This window comes from Oncorhynchus clarkii, chromosome 9, assembly GCF_045791955.1.
Source record: "Oncorhynchus clarkii lewisi isolate Uvic-CL-2024 chromosome 9, UVic_Ocla_1.0, whole genome shotgun sequence".
In the NCBI taxonomy this organism is placed as follows: domain Eukaryota; kingdom Metazoa; phylum Chordata; class Actinopteri; order Salmoniformes; family Salmonidae; genus Oncorhynchus; species Oncorhynchus clarkii.
In genome coordinates, this window is record NC_092155.1 from 18314605 (window position 1) to 18335924 (window position 21320).

General features: G+C 48.3%; 1 protein-coding gene across 3 annotated transcripts in view; it reads right to left on the bottom strand.

The window, feature by feature from the left end:
- Positions 1-2070: 2070 nt before the first annotated feature.
- Positions 2071-21320, bottom strand: part of LOC139416034 (lysine-specific demethylase 6B-like) — a 285869-nt gene continuing 266619 nt past the window's right edge. For 2 of the 3 annotated variants that reach the window (XM_071164270.1, XM_071164271.1), the window contains 19 exons: positions 20742-20826; positions 17486-17599; positions 17109-17235; positions 16784-16879; positions 16410-16665; positions 16016-16270; positions 15607-15780; positions 14741-15325; positions 10388-14070; positions 10079-10202; positions 9062-9167; positions 7273-7478; positions 6996-7180; positions 6447-6710; positions 5992-6179; positions 5527-5668; positions 5201-5327; positions 4781-4954; positions 2071-3667 (listed from right to left, as the gene is read on the bottom strand). In XM_071164270.1, coding sequence (XP_071020371.1) covers positions 3644-3667; positions 4781-4954; positions 5201-5327; positions 5527-5668; positions 5992-6179; positions 6447-6710; positions 6996-7180; positions 7273-7478; positions 9062-9167; positions 10079-10202; positions 10388-14070; positions 14741-15325; positions 15607-15780; positions 16016-16270; positions 16410-16665; positions 16784-16879; positions 17109-17230 — 6711 coding nt within the window. In that variant the 5' untranslated portion in view covers positions 17231-17235; positions 17486-17599; positions 20742-20826 and the 3' untranslated portion in view covers positions 2071-3643. Of the gene's footprint in view, positions 3668-4780; positions 4955-5200; positions 5328-5526; positions 5669-5991; positions 6180-6446; positions 6711-6995; positions 7181-7272; positions 7479-9061; positions 9168-10078; positions 10203-10387; positions 14071-14740; positions 15326-15606; positions 15781-16015; positions 16271-16409; positions 16666-16783; positions 16880-17108; positions 17236-17485; positions 17600-20741; positions 20904-21320 lie in introns of those variants that run through there. The other variant, XM_071164272.1, reaches the window with a different exon arrangement.

A 21320-nucleotide genomic window follows, 5' to 3' on the forward strand; every position in this document is an offset into this window, starting at 1 on the left:
ATGTGGACAAGATCAGGACAAAAGATGCAAGTTAGAATCAGGTATAAATGGGGCTAGAGAGACAGAGGTGATCAAAACAGGCTGAAATATATGAGTTAGAGATACTGATCTTTACATGTTGATGTCATTTGTTAGATGATATAATGCTTATCAGAGCAAAGAAAGAAGACAAATGCCTCATCTTCTACCTCTGACTGAACTGTACACCCAAGAGCCCGATTTGCATCTGTGTTTATGTCATACACGGCCTATGGTTTACTTTGTTAATGTTGGATTGTGGAAGAAGTGGAAGATGAATGAGTAGATGGGATGGGAGGAGGGTGGAAGTCAGGGATGGGGTTTTACGCAATGCAATCAGAAGTGTTGCTGAGAGAAAGAGAGTGACCAAGTAATAGCTTCCAAAACTAACTGTGGAAACCACACAACTCTGATATCACACAGGTTGATTGAGTAATTGTAGTGTTTGCATTTTGTGAGTCTGTCCAACCAAGAGAGACTCTTAGCCAATTTTTGCCAATACTCCTCTCCTACTGTGCCATGTTGAAACTAATCACTGAGGGAAACCTTGAAGAAACGTCTTCAAGTAAGGTATATATCCACATAACAATCTATATATTGCATTGATACCATCTGAGTAACAGTAAATTAATAATAGCTTACTTCATAGTCGGAGCATCGGCTATGTTTATTAATAACCCCACACACATCATCATCTAACCCCCCCGCCCCACCCCAGACTGACCATCCGTGGCGGTCGATATCAGGGCGTAGTGGACGCCGGACGCAACTTCCTATGGAAGCAGGATATCCTCTGGTCTGTCCAGCGTTCCTCTGTCCTTGACCCCTTGTTGATCTCTTCACCCCGGGTCACAGGACGGGACACACGGACATTCTATCTCTCACCGCTTTCCACTGATGAGGCAGGAATGAACCATTATTCTGAAATAACTGATATTAGATGGACCCAATAGAGAAAGATTAGGTAAAGGACCAGGTCTGTGCTGGATTGGTGGATATGTGTTTGGTGATTTTGAATATGATCGGTCTTGTTTTATGAGCGGCCTTTGCTTTTTTTTTTACTTCGTTCTCCCTCAATGTTGTGTATATGTCTGTGTTGAAGTCTCCTGATTGTATTAGATCAATCAGCATCCGTAATCATGGATGTCAAAACAATTACTGGCTATTTCACCACCATTCAGCGGTAGTCCATTCCTATCCCCTGAAATAATTCACACGTACTATAGAGTTGTCTCTGTCAGTGAAATGATCAGGGGAGATAAACTGAAATCTCTACTTTGTCATTGAGTCCTGTGTGCTGCTCCCTGCTATTTCCTGCCCTGTCTGCTATCTGTATGACACTGCTGTTGGTTAGGGCCTGCTTCCTCACTCAGTTTACCTTGGATGAGATTCACCATATGGAAACCCCTGTTAACACCGATTTTTATTTTTTCTACACACACAAACAAAACTGTTAGTGATTGTCTTGAATGAAGCGACCTCTGCAAGTGCTAGGCATATGTTGCGACAGCCGAGCGATATGAGGGTTCGGGTTGTTATTGTATATGGGGCCAAAGTGTAAATAGAAGATATCCGCTCCTCTGTCTCACATCCCCTCACACCCACGTCAGTGGTCAGTCTGTCAGCCAATCAGCCGCAGGCAGGAAGTCATGATGAGCTGGATGTTCAAAAACACCATAGATGGATTATATATTATATTTATTTTATTTAACTAGGCAAGTAAACAGTCAAGCAGGGGTTTTCCCTCTCGGTTTGAACAGGCCAAATGCTCATGGGTAGCCCCGAGGGCTTTATTCATTATGCTAGATTCTACACTATATTTTATAGTTACAAGGCCACAGTAGCCTACAGTATATTTTCAGATTGACTAACTGGGATGGTACATTATTTCTTTACGTTAGGGGATTTCCAATTGGTGGTGGTATCTGGTAAGAGATGTGGTCTGTTTCATACATCGGCCAGAACAACTCAGGTGACTGTGTTAGCAGTTCAGCTGAGGTGAGTACCATCAATTTCATTTCCAAGTAAAATAAAAAAAAAAATATGCAAATGTGGCTTTAATCAAAAGCATTTATTTATTAATAATAATCATAGTAATGTCACACAAATTCACAAAGTGTTTAAGACATGTCTGGCTCAGTTGGTTGTGTGTGTGTGTGTATGTGTCTGGGAATTCTCTAAACAGTGCAGTTTAAAATGAATGAAAAGGTATTTTGGAACAGGAAAAATAGAATTCTCATCTTAAAAAGGATTAAAAATAAGAAATTGTTCATCAGAGAACTGTCAATACTCCAACAGATAACATTTTAAAAATCATTCATTTAATCTAAAGGCCCCTAAAAAGGATGAAAAACAAAATGACGATTTCTCAGATAAAAATTTTAAAAAATGTACAGAAAATGTAGTTTTGTTTTTTTCACACATTACAAAGACAGTATTCCGTTAGTCAATTTTCTACCTCGGCTGTGTATCCTAGCAACTACAGGGGAAGGTGTAAGTTATATTCATTAGAAATATCATTTATATATGTATAGAACCAGAAGAAGCACCAGAGAAAACTTTGTCCTCCTGTGACAAAGTTGTTACAGAGGACATAGAATCACCATAAAAAAAAACTTTCAAACTTGTACAACCCTAATAAAAACAAGGGGAGAACATAGACATCCAATAAATACGAGACACATTTTAAATAAAAAAAGAACAATGTACAATGTAAAATCCCCCCCCCCCAAAAAAAAGAATACATCTGTATATAAAAAAAAAACCTAAAAACAAAATCAGAGGTACAACACAATGAATTATTACACCAACTGAAATATTATCACGATGAAAAATGGAAACAATTCATTAAAACAAAGACCTGATGTCCTAAAGAGGTGTGACAATTGCCTTCTTTCTCACTCCTAAGGAAATAAACATTATACATTTGTAAAAACACAACATTTACAACACATACAAGAGTCAGAAAGACAAGAACTAAAAAACAAAATTGTCTTTAAAACCCGTATGTTTTGAAGCATTCCAAACCCCCCCAAAAATGGGTCTTCTTATTCTTAATGCTTTTAGAAAAATGTCATCTCTATTATTAGTATTTTCCATCTTATTTCTCTTCTAAATACAAGTCACAAGGCCAATGTGGTATATATATCTAGGCTGATCTAGTCTTAAAAAAAGGAAAATAAATTATTTTAGAAAACAGCACCCCACAAAAAAATACAAACAGCATTTACACATTTTAGTATTCAAGACGACAATTTGTTTTAAGAAATCCGGAAATAACAAAAATTCATGCCATTGATAACAACCGTCAACTCAGTTAATTGTTTACAATGGTAGCTAGCACCAACTGCCTTTCCGTTTTTTCAAGTCCTCCAGAAACCAGTAAGTAAGCTGGTCTTGAGCACCGTAGACAACAAAAGTAAACTGGAGTTTGATTGGCGGTTTGGTTTTGTAAACAGTGATGATGAGTAGTAAACTGGTTTTCGATTGGCTGTTTTGATCGGCAGTAGTAGTAAAAAATATCTTAAATAATGAAGGAAAAAAGGTTAAAAGACATTTTAAAAGGTGTGTTTAGTCCTGTCTGGCAGGAGTTTTGGTTATGGCTGCGAGACGTGGAGGATCTTCATCACCGTGAACTGGGCGCTGCAGCCTGGAGAGAGAAGACAGGACAGAACATTAGATATACTAGCCTCAGATTGTCAGGGCAGACTGAGTGAGCGTGCTCGTGTCTTACAAAAAAACTGAAAAAGGTTGTGTGTGCATGTCTCATAATAAGAAATAGTGTGTGTCTGTGTCTCATAAGAAAGATACAAGTACTTGGAAGTATAGCTAGACGGTGCACTGTCCTTCTCTCAGAAAATATCAAAGCTGCAGGCTAAAGTTATATCTAGACTTGGTTTCCTCTATCGTAATCGCTCCTCTTTCACCCCAGCTGCCAAACTAACCCTGATTCAGATGACCATCCTACCCATGTTAGATTCCGGAGACGTAATTTATAGATCGGCTGGTAAGGGTGCTCTGGAGGGGCTAGATGTTCTTTACCATTCAGCCATCAGATTTGCCACCAATGCTCCTTATAGGACACATCACTGCACTCTATACTCCTCTGTAAACTGGTCATCTCTGTATACCTAACGCAAAACCCACTGGTTGATGCTTATTTATAAAAACCCTCTTAGGCCTCACTGCCCCCTATCTGAGATATCTACTGCAGCCCTCATCCTCCACATACAACACCCATTCTGCCAGTCACATTCTGTTAAAGGTCCCCAAATTACACACATCACTGGGTCGCTCCTCTTTTCAGTTTGCTGCAGCTAGCGACTGGAACGAGCTGCAACAAACACTCAAACTGGACAGTTTTATCTCAATCTCTTCATTTAAAGACTCAATCATGGACACTCTTACTGACAGTTGTGGCTGCTATGTGTGATGTATTGTTGTCTCTCCCTTCTTGCCCGTTGTGCTGTTGTCTGTGCCCAATAATGTTTGTACCGTGTTTCGTGCGGCTACCATATTGTTGTCATGTTGTGTTGCTACCATGCTGTGTTGTCATGTGTTTCTGCCTTGCTATGTTGTTGTCTTAGGTCTTTCTTTATGTTGTGTCTCTTGTGTTTTGTCCTATATTTATATTGTATTTATTTTTGCCTTTTGGTAGGCCGTCATTGTAAATAAGAATTTGTTCTTAACTGACTTGCCTAGTTAAATAAAAGGTTAAATTAAAAATATGCGTGTCTCATAAGAAAAAGATTTGTCTCCTCACCAGGTTGAATGTGTCGTAGGTACTCATTAGCTCCTCCATGCGGTACTGCTCCAACACCACTACGTTGTTGGAGAGGCTGGGGTTCCTCTGGCGGGCACAGTCCTCACAGTGGACCACGTAGGTCTTCCTGCTGCCGCTCTCAGACGTCACAAACAGCAGGTCAAACACCTCCACCTGGCGGACAGAATATATACACACACCCAGTCAGTATACAGGCAGGGATCACTGGGCTGTGGGACAGGGCTCGTATTGTAATGCATGGGGATGAATTGAAAGCATGCTGAAGCAATCTGATTGTAAGGTAAGTGTTTGTGTTTTGGGTTCAGTTAGAAGGCGGTTTGGTGCTGGCAGACGGGGGACGGGGGGGGGACGGGGGTTTGAGGGTTCGTATCGAGAGGGCTGGGTAGATGTATTACTCACGTCACACTCGTTGCAGTAGTAGGCTGGCTCATCCTTCACCCGGCTCTGGTAGGAGATCTTCTTCCCTGCGGTCACCAGCTGGTCTCGCAGAACCTGGATGTGCTTGATGGACTGCAGCAGGCAGTGTCTGAGGGAGGGAGGGAGAGAGGATGAGGTTCGAGCCCTGAATGGAATACCACAGGTATGACAGAAAATGACTTTTTACTGTTCTAATTACCTTGGTAACCAGTTTATAATAGCACTAAAGCAGCTGTGGTATATTGGCCACGTACCACTCTTTCTCTGGCCTTACTGCTTAAATAGAGGACCCATCGGCCTGCACTCACTTGATCATCTTGTATGTGTCTGGGTCGGTGACCTTCACGGTGCGGGCCACGTTCCAGGACACGTGGATCATGGGGACGATGGACTTGACCTTCTTCACTTCGTTCCACTCAAACCTCTCCAGGGCCAACTGGTACTGGTAGGCTGCAGAGAGGAACAACGCTAACATTAGTGCCTGACGTTCTGAAAGCGCTTCAACAGTTAGTGACCTTGTATGTTTCTTCAACGGATCTTCAACATCCGTCCCCTACTTGTGCGTTTGGTTGGTGTGGATTTGGACTACGGTCATTAACCTCAAAACTCTCAAGTCAAAATGGCTGACCAAGAGAAACAGGTCCATAAAACAACACTAACCATTAAAGTCAAGCAATGGCTTTAAGGCAATGCGTTTCAGTAGATGGGCGGAGTCAAACATTTGCATCTGTAGCAAGAGTAATGTAGTTCCCTTTATCAGGGAGTTAACGTACAGTTGAGTGGTCCCACGTTCCATGCTATGTTGTTGCACCAGCCCACAGCCTGGACCCAGTGGACGGTCCCTGCGTTGATCCACACCAGGTCTCCTGGTCTCTGAATGAAGCGGTACACGGGGATGTTGGATCGGTACAGGTCCTCCAGAACAGGCCACCAGGAACCGGTCAGGTAGTCTACTCCATGCCTGAAGGAGGGGGGTGATACTGGGGTTAGATCCTCTGAGGTAGTGGGTGATACGTTGGGAGAATGGTACACTTGAGTAGATGAGACACTTGTACTATTTTACATTCTAAGGACTCACGAGCTGAGCTCTAGTTACCTGGAAGGGCGAATTGGACAGATTTCTTCCCCTACATCAAACAGGCTCAAATCAGGAATGGATTATTGTTCCTCATCATCAACACATTCAGTAAGTCACGCTAGTGTATCAACCAATGGCCACACTACTTACTTTTCACAGAAGTCGTTGATGGCCGGCCAGTAGTTTTCATGCACAGAGAACCACTCGCAGTCTCCAGGCCCAATGTTGATGTTCACAGAGCAGAAGTTGTTGTTCTCCTGGTGGCCAGGCGTGCGGCTCCCGGGGACCTTCATGTAGAGCTGGACAGTGTTCATGCCCAGGATGGTGTGACCTACGTGGCTCAGCATGTTGCCGCTGGACGCCACACGCATGAAGGCCGGAAGCTTCTGGAGCTCCTGCAGCTGGGCCTTCCACCTGGGAGGGAGAGAGCGGGAGGACAGGGTTATAAACTGGCCAACAGAACCCAGTCTGAGTGGCAGTAGTAGCATCAATGCTATCATCACTAAGGATCTTATGTACTATCGTGATTTTGCACAATATGGCCTTGCTTAGCAATGGACGTGGCTTATGTAATAAAGATGCAGTACGGAAACCTGACCAGTATGGGTCAGCAAAACCTCAGAGGAAAGTTCTGGAACAAATGGGAAAAGTCCCACATGTTCTATGTGGTAATAAAATGCATCCCTATCTCCAGCTTACCTCTTGGGATCTGACAGATCAATGTTGGTGCCAAACTTGATGATCTTCCCCACTGGTTTCAGCTCGGTACTGGTAGCGTCTTTGCTTGTGGGGTCTTTGTTAGACGTCTCAGAGCTAGTCTCCTTACTCTTCTCTTTGTCTTCCTCATCTTCGTTATCATCATCTTCATCACTCCCCTTCTCCTCCTGAAGACACAAAAGAAGAAGGTAGAGGTAAGTGAAACATAAGAGGTGTGTGTGTACACATGATGTGTGTGTATCATTGCATCCATCCATACCTGGAGGCTCTCCTGGAAGCTGGAGGCCTGGTACTGGGCGTACTTGGCGATGGTGGTGTGTGAGCGGCTGCTCTCGCAGGGCCAGGTCTGCCCCGTGCCGCTGGGGTCCCAGTTCTCATCAGCAGGCTGCTGTACCTGGGTCCTCACCTCCACAGCATGCTCAGAGTTAGCATCCACCAGAGACTTAGTGGAGAACAGACCCAGGTCTGAGGAGAGAGAGAGAAACAGTGGTTTAACATAAACTCAGCAACAAAAGAAACGTCCCTTTTTCATGACCCGGTCTTTCAAAGGTAATTCGTAAAAATCCAAATAACTTCACAGATCTTCATTGTAAAGGGTTTAAACACTGTTTTCCATGCTTGTTCAATGAACCATTAACAATTAATAAACATGCACCTGTGGAACGGTCATTAAGACACTAACAGCTTACAGACGATAGGCAATTAAGGTCACAGTTATGAAAACTTTGGACACTAAAGAGGCCTTTGTACTGACTCTGAAAAACACCAAAAGAAAGATGCCCAGGGTCCCTGCTCATCTGTGTGAACGTGCCTTAGGCATGCTGCAAGGAGGCATGAGGACTGCAGATGTGGCCAGGGCAATAAATGTCAATGTTCGTACTGTGAGACGCTACAGGGAGGCAGGACGGACAGCTGATCGTCCTCGCAGTGGCAGACCACGTGTTACAACACCTGCACAGGATCGGTACAACCGAACATCACACCTGCGGGACAGGTATAGGATGGCAACAACAACTGCCAGAGTTACACCAGGAAAGCACAAAATAGGTTGATAGAGGCTGGACTGAGGGCTTGTAGGCCTGTTGTAAATGCAGGTCCTCACCAGACATCACCGGCAACAACGGCGCCTGCGGGCACAAACCCACCATCGCTGGACCAGACAGGACTGGCAAAAAGTGCTCTTCACTGACGAGTCGCGGATTTGTCTCATGAGGGGTGATGATCGGATTCGCATTTATCGTCGAAGGAATGAGTGTTACACCGAGGCCTGTACTCTGGAGCGGGATCGATTTGGAGGTGGAGGGTCCGTCATGGTCTGGGGTCTTGTGTCACAGCATCATCGGACTGAGCTTGTTGTCATTGCAGGCAATCTCAACTCAACTGTGCGTTACAGGGAAGACATCCTCCTCCCTCATGTGGTACTCTTCCTGCAGGCTCATCCTGACATCCAGCATGACAATGCCACCAGCCATACTGCTCTTGCTGTGTGTGATTTCCTGCAAGACATGAATGTCAGTGTTCTGCCATGGCCACCGAAGAGCCCGGATCTCAATCCCATTGAGCAGGTCTGGGACCTGTTGGATCGGAGGGTGAGGGCTAGGGCCATTCCCCCCAGAAATGTCTGGGAACTTGCAGGTGCCTTGGTGGAAGAGTGGGGTAACATCTCACAGCAAGAACGGGCAAATCTAGTGCAGTCCATGAGGAGGAGAGACTTAATGCAGCTGGTGGCCACACCAGACACTGACTTTTGATTTTGACCCCCCCCTTTGTTCAGGGACACATTCCATTTCTGTTAGCCACATGCCTGTGGAACTTGTTCAGTTTGTCTCAGTTGTTGAATCTTATGTTCATACAAATATTTACACATGTTAAGTTTGCTGAAAATAAACGCAGTTGACTGTGTGGGATGAAATGGTATGGCATGATTACTATTTGTAGGTAGGTAGTGCAGTTTGAATGAATGATTTGTGTGGTTACTGTGGTAGATTATGTTGAATAAATGATTGATAACGACGTGAAGTGTGTGTGACGGGATGTGTTAAACTCACTGAGTCGTAGGGATCCAGCCAGTCCTCTGATGACAGTAACAGGGTTCTTGGGGTCTGTACAGAACTGCAGTAGTACTGGGGATAAGGCATCTCTCTTACTCTCCAGCTATAGACAGGTGGGAGGATAGAACAGTTAGTACAATTCTAATAATTCACATCAGGTACCGTTTTCTACCAACAGAGGGCAGTACAGTACTGGCTCAGTGGAGGAGGGATTGACTTCACTACTTGTATTTGTGTCAGATATTGACATGTTGAATGCATTGAGCTGTCTACTGGCACACAGCTCGGACACCCATACATACCCCACAAGACATGCCACCAGAGGTCTCTTCACAGTCCTCAAGTCCAGAACAGACTATGGGAGATGCACAGTACTGCATAGAGCCATGACTACATTGAATTCTATTCCACATCAGGTAACTGATGAAAACGGTAGAATCAGATAAAAATAATAATAAACCTGATGGAACTGGGGAGACTGAGGCAACACAAACATAGGCACAGGCACATGCATACCTACACAATAACATACGCACTATACACACACGTACACCTGGATTTTGTGTTGTAGATATGTGGTAGTAGAGTAGGGGCCTGATGGCACACAATGTGTTGTGAAATCTGTTGTGATTTGTTTTTTAAATTATTTAACCTTTAGTTAACTAGGCAAGTCAGTTAGGAACACATTCTTATTTACAATGACGGCCTACCCAGGCCAAACCCTCCCCTAACCCGGACGACGCTGGGCCAATTGTGCGCCACCCTATGGGACTCCCGATCACGGCTGGTTGTGATACAGCCCGGGATCCTTAATTTCGCTGGACCCCAGGAAGAGTAACTGGCAGCAGCTAACGAGGATCCATAATAAATACAGGCTTAGAAAATGATTTTAATTTCACACTACACATTATTAGAGAAAGAGACAGAGTGTAATAATATCATGGGAGACGTGGTGCAGAGAAAGATAGATATGTGAGATGTGTGGTGGGGTTATGGTGATCGACAGGGACTTACATAGATGCTTGGTGTGGGAGGGTTGAGTTTCTCCCGTGGGATGGGCTCTGTAGTAAACAGGGGCTTGACAGAGAACGCAGGGAGCAGGTAGGACTCTCTGAACTTCCCCTTCACCCTCGCACCCCTGAGAGAAGAGTTCAATTATTTATTTTTTATAGATAAAACACAGTCACAAACTAGAGCATAAAAGCTGTCTTTTTAGAAATGTATTTACTAGAATGGACCATCCTTTACTTCCAGTTGGTAAAACCGCCCCACACGCTCCTGCCTTGTTCACCCCTCCATCCCCCTCTCCTCCTCCATACTCACTTGCAGGCCCGTATGACCTCTGCGGCTGTGTTGTTTATGTTGATCTCCTCCAGCGGTGTCCCCTTCTCCTCCACCTCCGAGGCGATGAACGTCTCTCGGTCTCCGCTCTCCACCTTGATCAGCCTGATCTTCAGCTCCTTGGGCGGTCCGTCCGACAGGGCCTTCAGCTCCTTGGGCGGCCCGTCCGACAGGGCCTTCAGCTTCATGAAGTCAGCAGCCGAACCCTGCAGTGTCGATCCAACCTCACTGCCCTGAGAAGAGGACATGACACCAGAACTTTTTTCACTTCTACTATGGGACGCCCATTCTGAGGGTTCGTCTCCGCTAGTGGAACCAGCCTGTTTCCTCCTCTTCCGGTCTCTCTCCATGTCAGCGTGAACGTGGTCGCGGTCCTTCTCCCGGATCTCCTTGCTCTGGAGGTCCGCGTTCCCAAGGATCCGCAGGTGCTCCTTCTTCTCCTTGTGAACTTTGCCCTCCTTGTGCCGTTTGGAACTGGAGTGGGAGGAGGACATCTCCTCTCGTTTCTCTCTGTGCTTTTTCTTCCTCTCTTTCCTGTCCTGGTGTTTCTTGCCGTTGCCGTGTTTCCTCTTCTTCTCAGTCTCTCCGTCCTTCTCTCTGTCTCGTTCCCTCTCTCTCTCAGGCTTGTGGTGCCTGTCCTCGTGTTTCAGCTCAGTCTTGGTCCTGTCTGAGGTGTTGTTGCTGGGGAGGGAATTGGAGTGCCGGGTCAGGGAGACCTCACAGCTCCGTCCCAGCTCGGCTAGAGAAGACTCAGAGATGGTAGTGAGCTTCATCTCTTCTTTCGGCTCCATCTTGATGGATTGTGTGGAGGGATTCAAATGTGACTTTGAGGAATGGATCCTTTTCTCCGTGGCCTCCCTCCCATCTCTCCAGATATCAGGCGCCTCCATCTTGATATTGACCTGTCTCTTGGCCTCCCAGTTGGAGGGTGAGTGTGGGCGGGACTTTCGGGGCGGTGTAAAGCCCGGGTGATTGGTGGAATCGGAGGTGGGGGAGGTGCTATTCTGCTGCTGTTGGATGTCGGGACCCAGAGAGAGGGAGGAGGAGTACTTCAGTCCCCCCAGAGCGGAGGGGGGCGGGCGGCCAAATGGACCTCCTCTGTAGGTGTACTTCTGGTTCTCCAGGGCGGCCGGGGACTTGAAGGTGCTGCTCACCCCCGTCTGGTGGAGGTGGGGTCTCTGGGGCGGGGGAGGGGAACTGGACGGGGTCTCCGACTCCTCTTCCTCATCTTCGTCGTCGCACTCGCTCTTCGCGGGCTCCGGGAGACCGTAGAGTTTAGCCAGGTCACTGTGGCTGTAGTTAGTCCCTGACTGGGGGTTGGGGTTGAGAGGGACGGCTGGCTTGTGGAGCTCCGGAGCGGGTTTCAGGGTGGGACAACCCTCCTCCTCTTCCTCGTTGAGGGAGGAGGTCCGACTGCAGGGGGAGGCCAGGGAGCCCTGACGGCTCAGCACGGGGGGGCTGGCATGGAGGTTCGCCCCAACAAAGTCATCCTGCGGTTGCTGCTTGGGCGCCGGAATGAGGTCCGGGGCGCACAGGTAGCTCTTGTCCGGTGGCACGGTATCAGAGAAGGTGTTGTTTTCTCTAGCTCCGTTTCGGTCGCTGCTATAGAAAGATTCCTCCTCTTTCTTGATGGACTCATCCAGCATGGCCATGATGTTGGCCAGACCGTCCGGGAGTAACGTAGAGAGCTCCGATGGTTCCTCCTCAAACTGGGCGCTGTCCGAGTCTCCGCTGCTGCTGCTGCTGGCGCTGCTACCCAGGCTGCCTAGGCCTCCGCTGGGCATGCGCTTGTGGAGGAGACACCCTGTGCTGGAGGTGCTGCTGGTGGTTCTGGAGGGGTTGGTCGCGGACGAAAGGCTGTCCCTGGGGAAAGCCTGGAAGAGTTTGGGGGGCTCTCGGAGGGTGATGCTGATGGAGCTGTGGAGGGGACCCGTAGGCCCAATTACTCCTCCTCTGGCCTGCTGACTATCTTTCTCCTTGGGTTGGGGAGTGTCTTTGGGTGGACGGGGGGTGCCTCGCATGGTGGTGTTATTTACGGGGTGGTTGGGGTAAGAGGTAACAGCAGAGGGGTTGTTAGGGTAGGAGGGCCCCAATGAGGACCGGGCGTTGTTCCCTGAGGTAACGTTACTACTGTGAGATGATGACTGGGGACTCCCACTCCATTTCTCCCTCTGCCTCTGCTTCTCCCTGGCATACTCCGTCTGGGGGGTGAGAGGGGGCGGCTGCGACCTCTCCAGGGGGGCGGGAGACGGTGGTGCATGGCCTGGGGGACAAGGGGGTGCCCCGGCCCGGCTCAGCCAGGGGTAGGGGGGTGAGGAGGAGGACTGGCTGGGGGGTGGTGGGGGTGGAGGTAGGACAAAGGAGGAGGAGGTGGAGACAGTGGACAGGCGAGGAGGAGGTGGGGCAGAAGAAGTGCTGCCTGACAGGAGTCTCTCCAGACTCTCAATGGCGGACTCCTCTCTCCCCTTACTGCTCCTGCTCATCTCCTCCTTCCTCTCCATCCTTCTATTCCTCTCCTCATCCTCTCTCGCCCACTCTCTCCTTTTCTTCCTCTCCTCTTCCTCCCTCTCTCTCTCCCAGTCCCTCCTCTTCCTTTCCTCCTGCTCTTTTTCCCATTCCTTATTTCTCTTCTCCTCTTCCGCCCTCTCCCACTCCCTCCTCTTCCTCTCCTCCTGCTCTCTCTCCCAATCCCTCCTCTTCCTCTCCTCCTGCTCTCTCTCCCAGTCCCTCCTCTTCCTCTCCTCCTGCTCTCTCTCCCAGTCCATTCTCCTCTCCTCGGCCTGCATATGACCCTGCAGCTCAGCATCCAGTTTATCCAGGGCCTCCTCCATGGACTGCGGGGCTGAGGGTGGTGGTGGCTGGGGTCGAGAGTTAAGATACCCCTGGGCTGAGGTGGTGGTAGCCTGGGGGGGCTGGGATGTAGACTGGGCACAGAGTCTGGAGTAAGAGGGATTGGATCCTGGCTGAGGGGCAGAGTTGACCGTGTGGGGTTGGGGGGCAGTCATGGTGCGGTCATGGGGCGAGCTAGTGACCGCCGTCTGCGGGAGGGGGTTGGGGTGAGACCCTCTGCTGGTGATAACGCTCTCCCCTGCCCTCTGGTGTCCTGAGGATGAGGACGAAGAGGAAGGAGTGCGATCAGGCTCAGGCCGTCCGTAGTAACCCTTCCCCTGGACAGACTGGTGGTGGTGGCTAGGCTGCTGCTGGGGCCTGGGTGGTGCCCGCTGGGGGTGAGGGTGGCTAGCAGTGCCCACGCGGGCTCCCTGATACCCTGGGTGTAGCATGGGGTGGATGGGCCCCCTTTCTGGGTCCCTCTCCAGCTGAACTGAGGTCTGGTGGAGCATTCCCATCGTCTCCCTGCCTCTCCTGCTGCTGGGGGTGTTGTTAGCTGAACACACAGGAGGGGGGGCTGTGGTCACAGTGGAGAGTGCAGGTCCAGTCATACTACTACTGTAGCGGTTGTTATGTGACTGTGAGCAGGGGGGATGGGGGGTGAAGGTGGGGGTGATGACTGGCGTCCTGGTAGGAGGTATGGGGGAGGCCAGAGGGGGGCTGACGTGGGGGCGGGGGTGCTGATGATGCTGGAGGGGTGCAGGACCCCGGGTCTCCCCGACCTGGTTCTGATGCTGCCCCTGAGATACCGGCCCTGCCCTGTAGAGACCTGACTCCTGTAGGGAGAGACACATGCTAGGTTAGTACACTGAAGATACTGCGCAATACAAACAGACACAGGCCGCTTCCCAAATGGCACCCTAATTCCCTACACAGTGCACTACTTTTGATAGGGCCCATTTGGGACGCCAACCCGATTCACTACAATGCAAACTGGATATGCTTTATATTTCCTGTAATCCCTCTTAGCAAAAGTCCATTAACTAAGTCCATTAACTAAGCCCATTAATTAAGTCCATTAACTAAGCCCATTAACTAAGCCCATTAACTAAGTCCATTAACTAATAAGTCCATTAACTAATAAGTCCATTAACTAAGTCCATTAACTAAGCCCATTAACTAAGCCCATTAACTAAGTCCATTAACTAATAAGTCCATTAACTAAGCCCATTAACTAAGCCCATTAACTAAGCCCATTAACTAAGTCCATTAACTAAGTCCATTAACTAAGCCCAATCAATTCCAAACAGAACCCTCCGCTAAATGACAATGAGTAGGTAAAATGGGAGTTGTTCACGGACTCTTCGGGTCTACGTGAAGTGCCCAGTGAGCCCGCCGGGCGTCGATTCAGGATTTTGAAAATAATCAGTTTGAAAAGGCGGAGATCACGCGTTAACAAATGGAGGCTGGGTGCAACATTAGCTCTGCTGGGAAACCAGGACTCACCAGGGGGTGGTTGCTTTGTGGCCTGCCCTGGCCCTGGGGCCTCCACGCTTCATGGTGTGGGGTGGTGGGGTTGTGCTGCGGAGGTACTGCGGTGCTGCAGGCAGGGGCAGGGGGGCGGGGGGCCGTGTGCCCCAGCCCCGCGTGGGGCTGGAAGTGAGGGTGGGGGTTGTAAGGCACGCCGGTGTGGTTTGCTGGTGAGGGTTGGGGGGGCTCCCTACTGTCCCTGTCTCCTCTACTGTCCCCCCTTGCTAGAGCTTGGTGGTGAGGAGGATGAGAGGGGGGATGGTTCTTGATACCTCGGCCCTCAGTGGTAGGGCCTCTCTGGGGGGTAGGAGGACCTCCCCGGGGCTCCATCCCCATGAGAGGCGGGGCTGGAGCTGGTTGTTTGGGGTACTGGGGGTGGTTATTGTGGGGGGGTTGATTGAGGGACTGAGGTGGGAACTGGGGCTTGTGGGGTGGGGGGGGGGCTCCGCGCCCCTGGGGGTAGTCTCCCGGGGAGGAGATGCGGGTTGGGGAGATTGGCGAAGGGGCGGAGGGAGGGGGAGGTTTGTAGGTGTAGCCGCCCAGACCCGACTTGGCTGAGTCCTGTTACCAGAGAGAAAGAGAGCGACACGATCAGGTCAGAACTTGTGGGCTAGGAGACCATAGACAAACTATTTGACCACCTAACCTGCATCTCATAAACTGACATGTTACTTTATGTCAAACACAACAAACCAAGTTCCACCAACAACAAATACTATAAAAAAAATCACCTGATAAGCACACCTGATAAGCACACCTGATAAGCACACCTGATAAGCACACCTGATAAGCACATCTGATAAGCACAGTGAATTCTCTTGACGATGTGGTAGTGTTCTTACAGGTCTGATCTGGAACTCTGGAGGCCCGTTCCTGCGTTCGGGCTGGGCCCAGGGGACGTTCCCCTTGTGTATGGGGTTCCAGAAGGCAGGTTTGGGTGGGGGAGGGGGGAGGTGGGCCGGGGGCTGCTGCTGTCCTCCTGGGCCAGAGAACCTCTGGATGCCGGGGTGAGGAATCTGGAGAGGAGTAGAGTAACAATGTAAATACTACAGCAGGTCCCATCAAAACAACATGGTCAAATTACAACAACAAACTAAGTTGAGATATCAAAAGGTCACAAATAATTCTATGCAATCACCTGATGCTACATATGAGAGAGTATAGACTTGGATTTCTTTATCCTGTATGTGGAAAGTAAAAGTAACTGCATGAGTAAAGTGTTGATTGCAGTGGTTTCAGTCATCCACGTACCTGCTCAGAACTCCTCTTCCTCTTCCTCTTGCTAGGACTGGGGCAGTCCTCATTGGGGCGAGAGGAGGGGTGAAGGGAGGGGGGCGGGGTGTGCTGGATGACCGAGTGCTCCCCGAGAGGGGGTGCCGGCCTCTTCAGCTGCCCCCCCAGCATTTTCCCTGGGTAACCCCTCTGCTGCTGCTGTACCTGAGACCACATATCATCACCCAGTGATGCTGGACCCCTGGGAACATGGTGCTCCTGAGGACCCTCATACTGACAGATAGGAGAGAGTGAGGAAAAGTCAGCATTACATCTCCTAACAAGACATCCGCCTTTAATCGTCACTCACTGATAGGCCACTCGTTTATCTACACTCGTCCTGTCGGATCATATCACTGGCCCCTTCTCTCACCTTCAGTAGCTGATTGGGTCTGGAAGGCGGGTGGGTAGGAGGCCTAGTGCTGTATCCACCGCTGTGCAGGCGGGGGGCGTGGTCGCCGGGTAGGGGTACAAGTGAATGAGGTAGGGGGTGGGAGTCATACAGCTGACCCAACTGCTCCCACACCCGGTGGGGGGGAGGAAGGGGGCGTTGCTGGTCCCCTCTCTGTAGGCTAGGTAACATGGCCTGGGACAGCTCCAGCTTTTCCCCGCCACGAACCTGCATGGGCCTGTTGGAAACAGAGAGAGTCAGATTACAGTGACTACATCCTGGAGTTATTAATGTAGTGACAAGGAAAGACAAGGTGGAGACTACAGCTAGCCCAATGGAACATATGCCGGACTCACCCATTATTGAAGAATTTACTGGGATGGTTCAATCCGCCCATGTGACTTGGCGCTAGATGGGGGAGGAGCTGGTGTTGATTGACACCTGGCGAAAACCTGGTAGAGAGAACAAGAATAAGAGTCAGACCAGAACTAAATACTGTGAGACCAGTTAACCTGAGAGAAATATACACCTTAACCTAAAATAACGATTAACACTGAACGTGTGGTCTTAGCTTCAAACTCTCTCACTTCAGGTCTAATTCAGTTAGTGTAGGTGTAATTAATTGACCAGTAGGTGTGTGTGTGTGTGAGGCTTGTTGGTTGTCGTGGAAACCTAACATACCTGGCAGGTTGCGCCCAGGTGGCGCGGTTGCCCACAGGAGTCCATGGTACCCGGCTGAGTCCGTCCAGAGGGAAGGAGTCCCGTGTGCCACGCCCGCCAAACTGCTCTACTGCGTGATGCATCCAGCCTGGAGGAGGAAGAGGGCGGGACTCAATATATGGAACACACACACACACACACTGGAGAGATGCACACTCAGCATGTACACAACGTGTGCCCTCTGCGGAGGAATTTTCTTAACACACAATTACTCACATACACTCCCCTCTTTTTCTCACACATGCACAAACACACAGACACACACACACAGTCAACAAACTATAATCCTATAGCATTTGTGGATTGCCCAAAAATGCAAGTGCACGCTTTCTACTCACCACAGTAGCTGTGTCTGTGAAGCCCTCCACTGCAGCACAGAGAAGGCCACACACCAAAGACCAAGGGAAGACTACACACCTGTCTTCAACACCAATACTATACAGCCTGTTAGGCTAGAGAGGGAACGAGAGGAGAGAAATACAGAGGTATAAGAGAGAATAAGAGGGAGAGAGGAGACAGAGAGAACAAGGAGGGAGAGAAGGGGAGAGAGGTGCAAGTCAATAATTGCCAGTAGGTTTTCCATTATATAGCTCAGCTCTAGAGCAGAACTCACTGCAGACAGAGAGGAGGGGTTGAGACTGAGGAGACAGGACAGAGGAAAGGACAGAGGAAGGAAGAAGAGGTAGAAAGTCTAGATATGGAACAGTTGGAGAGGAGAGAGCTTACAAACGTCTCAGTGACTCAAATACAGTGTGTTGAGTTGGAGGGAGGCAGCAGACATTGTACAGCTCTAACTGTTTATCTGCAGAAATGTGTCAACTTCACAATAGTTTAACAACTATTACACAACAGACAGCAGGTCTAGGTATTACAGTCTAACCAGGTTGTCTGTGTGTCGGTATAATTAGCTAGTACACTCTGGTAGTGCTACACTGTGTCCCAGCCCCTGGGGGGCCACGGTAGCTCTGCTGTAGCTGACTGAAGGATTATTAACCGAGCACAGATGCTTCTGGGGGAGTTGGTGGACCTATGACAGGGGAGCCCTGAGGTTACTGTAATCCCTACAGGGGGTAGAGACCTAAACAGACTAACCAAGTGTATAGGGTGTGTGGCTGTACTGTGTGTCGTGTGTGTGTGTGCGCGTGCATAGATCTGTAGAGTATATATATATATATATATCTCACACACACACACACATACATACACACATACATGAGGTGTGTGTGTGTTGGATCCACTATGTTTTAATCCCATTATTAGAACAGGTGTGATGGAGAGGGACAGGGGGAAGACACAACAGAGGGTCTGAACAGGAAGGAAGGATAGAATACCAAGAAGAGATGGGTGGAAAATAAAAGTGCTCTTCAAGGAAGGAGGGAGGGAGGGACGGGCTGTGCTGCCTATATCTCACACCCACACCTTCCCACACGTGGCAGAGAGGCAAACAAAGAAAGTTGGAGAACACAGAAAATAGCCTGGTGTGTGTGTGTGTGTGTGTGTAATATATATATATATATATATATACACACACACACGGTGACACACACACGGTGACACACACGGTGACACACACGGTGACACACACGGTGACACACATGCAAAAAGTCACATCACCCAGAAAAAGTGATGCTGACACACAGGATCACAACCACTAAGAAACAGAGAAGACTCAGCTAGAAAAGACCCATGTTGTCCAACACAGAGTTACAGAAGACAGAAGGAGATTCCTGTTAAAAATGGAGACGAGCACACACCTGTGACAGACACACACCCGTGACAGACACACACCGTGACGATGAGCCAGCAGAAAGCTCCACTCTAGTCAGCGTTGGTTCCTAAATTAGCTCTGCTAGCGTGTGTGGGGCCTCCCTCCCCCTCATCCCTCCCTTATCCCTCCCTCCCTCGCGCCGCCTCGCTATTAAAAGCCTAGGGGGAAGATATTTCAGGCGCTCCGTTTTTAGCTTCCAGGGAGACGGAAATAAAGACAACACCGAGCCACGCTGACACTCCCCCTCTACTCATCTGTGTGTACGCGTGTGTGAGTGGGATAACGACACCCTAGACAGACACACACACACACTAATGCCATGTAAAGAGAGACTAGGAGATCACACACAGCTCAGACTGGTTTACACATTCCCACAGATGCATAGAAAGACACACACACAGCTCATTCTGAAAGACTTTTGACATTTTGTTGCATTACATTCTTATTCTAATATGGATTAAATTGTTTTTTTCCCCTCAATCTACACACACTAATCCATAATGACAAAGCAAAAATTCTAGTTTTTTTTAAGTTTGCAAATGTATAAAAAAACTGAAATGTCACATTTACATAAGTACTCAGACTCTTTACTCAGTACTTTGTTGAAGCACTTTTGGCAGCGATCAAAGCCTCAAGTATTTTTGGGTATGACGTTACAAGCTTGGCACACCTGTATTTGGGGAGTTTCTTCTATTTTTCTCTGCAGATCCTCTCAAGCTCTGTCTGGTTGGACGGGGAGCGTTGCTGCACATTTATTTTCAGGTCTCTACAGACATCTTCGATCGGGTTCAAGTCCGGGCTCTGGCTGGGCCACTCAAGGACATTCAGAGACTTGTCCCGAAGCCACTCCTGCGTTGTCTTGGCTGTATGCTTAGGGTCGTTGTCCTGTTGTAAGGTGAACCTTGCTCTGGAGCAGGTTTTCATCAACGATCTCTCTATACTTTTCTCCGTTCATCTTTCCCTCAATCTCACAGTCCCTGCCGCTGAAAAACATCCCCACAGCATGATGCCACCACCATGCTTCACCGTAGGGATGGTAACAGGTTTCCTCCAGACGTGACACTTGGCATTCAGGCCAAAGAGTTCAATCTTGGTTTCATCAGACCATATAATCTTGTTTCTCATGGCCAGAGTCTTTTAGGTGCCTTTTGGCAAACTCCAAGCAGGCTGTCATGTGCCTTTTACTGATGCGTGGCTTCCGTCTTGCACCTCTACCATAAAGGCCTGACTGGTGGAGTGCTGCAGAGATGGTTGCCCTTCTGGAAGGTTCTCCCATCTCCACCGAGGAACTCTGGAGCTCTGTCAGAATGACCATCGGGTTCTTGGTCAACTCCCTGACCAAAACCCTTCTCCCCCGATTACTTTGTTTGGCCGGGCGGCCAGCTCTAGGAAGAGTTCTGGGGGTTCCAAACTTCTTCCATTTAAGAATGATGGAGGCCACGGTGTTCTTGGGGACCATCAATGCTGCAGAAATGATTTGGTACCTTTACTCAGATCTGTGCCTCAACACAGTCTCGCAGCTCTATGGACAATTCTTTTGACAGGTAGACTCCAATCAAGTTGTAGAAACATCTCAAGGATCATCAATGTAAACAGGATGCACCTGAGCCCAATTTCGAGTCTCATAAAGGGTCTGAATACTTATGTAAATAAGGTATGTTTTTTTTAACTTTTAATACATTTTTCAAAAGGAAAACATAATTTAATCAATTTTAGAATAAGTCTAACGTCACAAAATGTGGAAAAAGTCAAGGGGTCGGAATACTTTCCGAATGCACTGTATACACAAGCAACACACACACACACACACACACACACACAGTTACCTTTCAGAATAGCACCTAATTCAAGATCCTCTGTCTCGTCAAGTCTCAGCTTCTACAGCCAATCATCTCTGGGATCTCTTCAGCCCTGGACCAATCAGAAGAAAGAGTCAGATTTAATATCAATATCGCAACATCTGTTCACACACAATCCCAATTAGCCAATAGCTGTATGTATCAGACAATAGGGCTGTTCCATGTCATTTCAGAAAGCCATCTCAGATTCTTCTGAAATCCTTTGTTGTTAGAAACAGATGAGATAAGCGTTCCGGAAACTTACTTTTGTTGAAATACAATTTGATCTGAGAAATGAAGCTAATTGATTTGACCCAAATTGGCCATTGTAATGTATACGATTCAATTCATATTCAATAATTATAGTACCTAATATGCGATATGGATCAAACTTTTTCTAACACTAAGCATGTTTCCATCCACAGTTTTTATGCATATTAGGTATTAACATGGTACATATTAATATCATACCGTATAAAAAAAACAGCTGTGATGAAAACAAATATTGATATAACAACCATCATATGGAAGTAAACTTGGAGTCACGTGATGATATGGTGTGTGGTC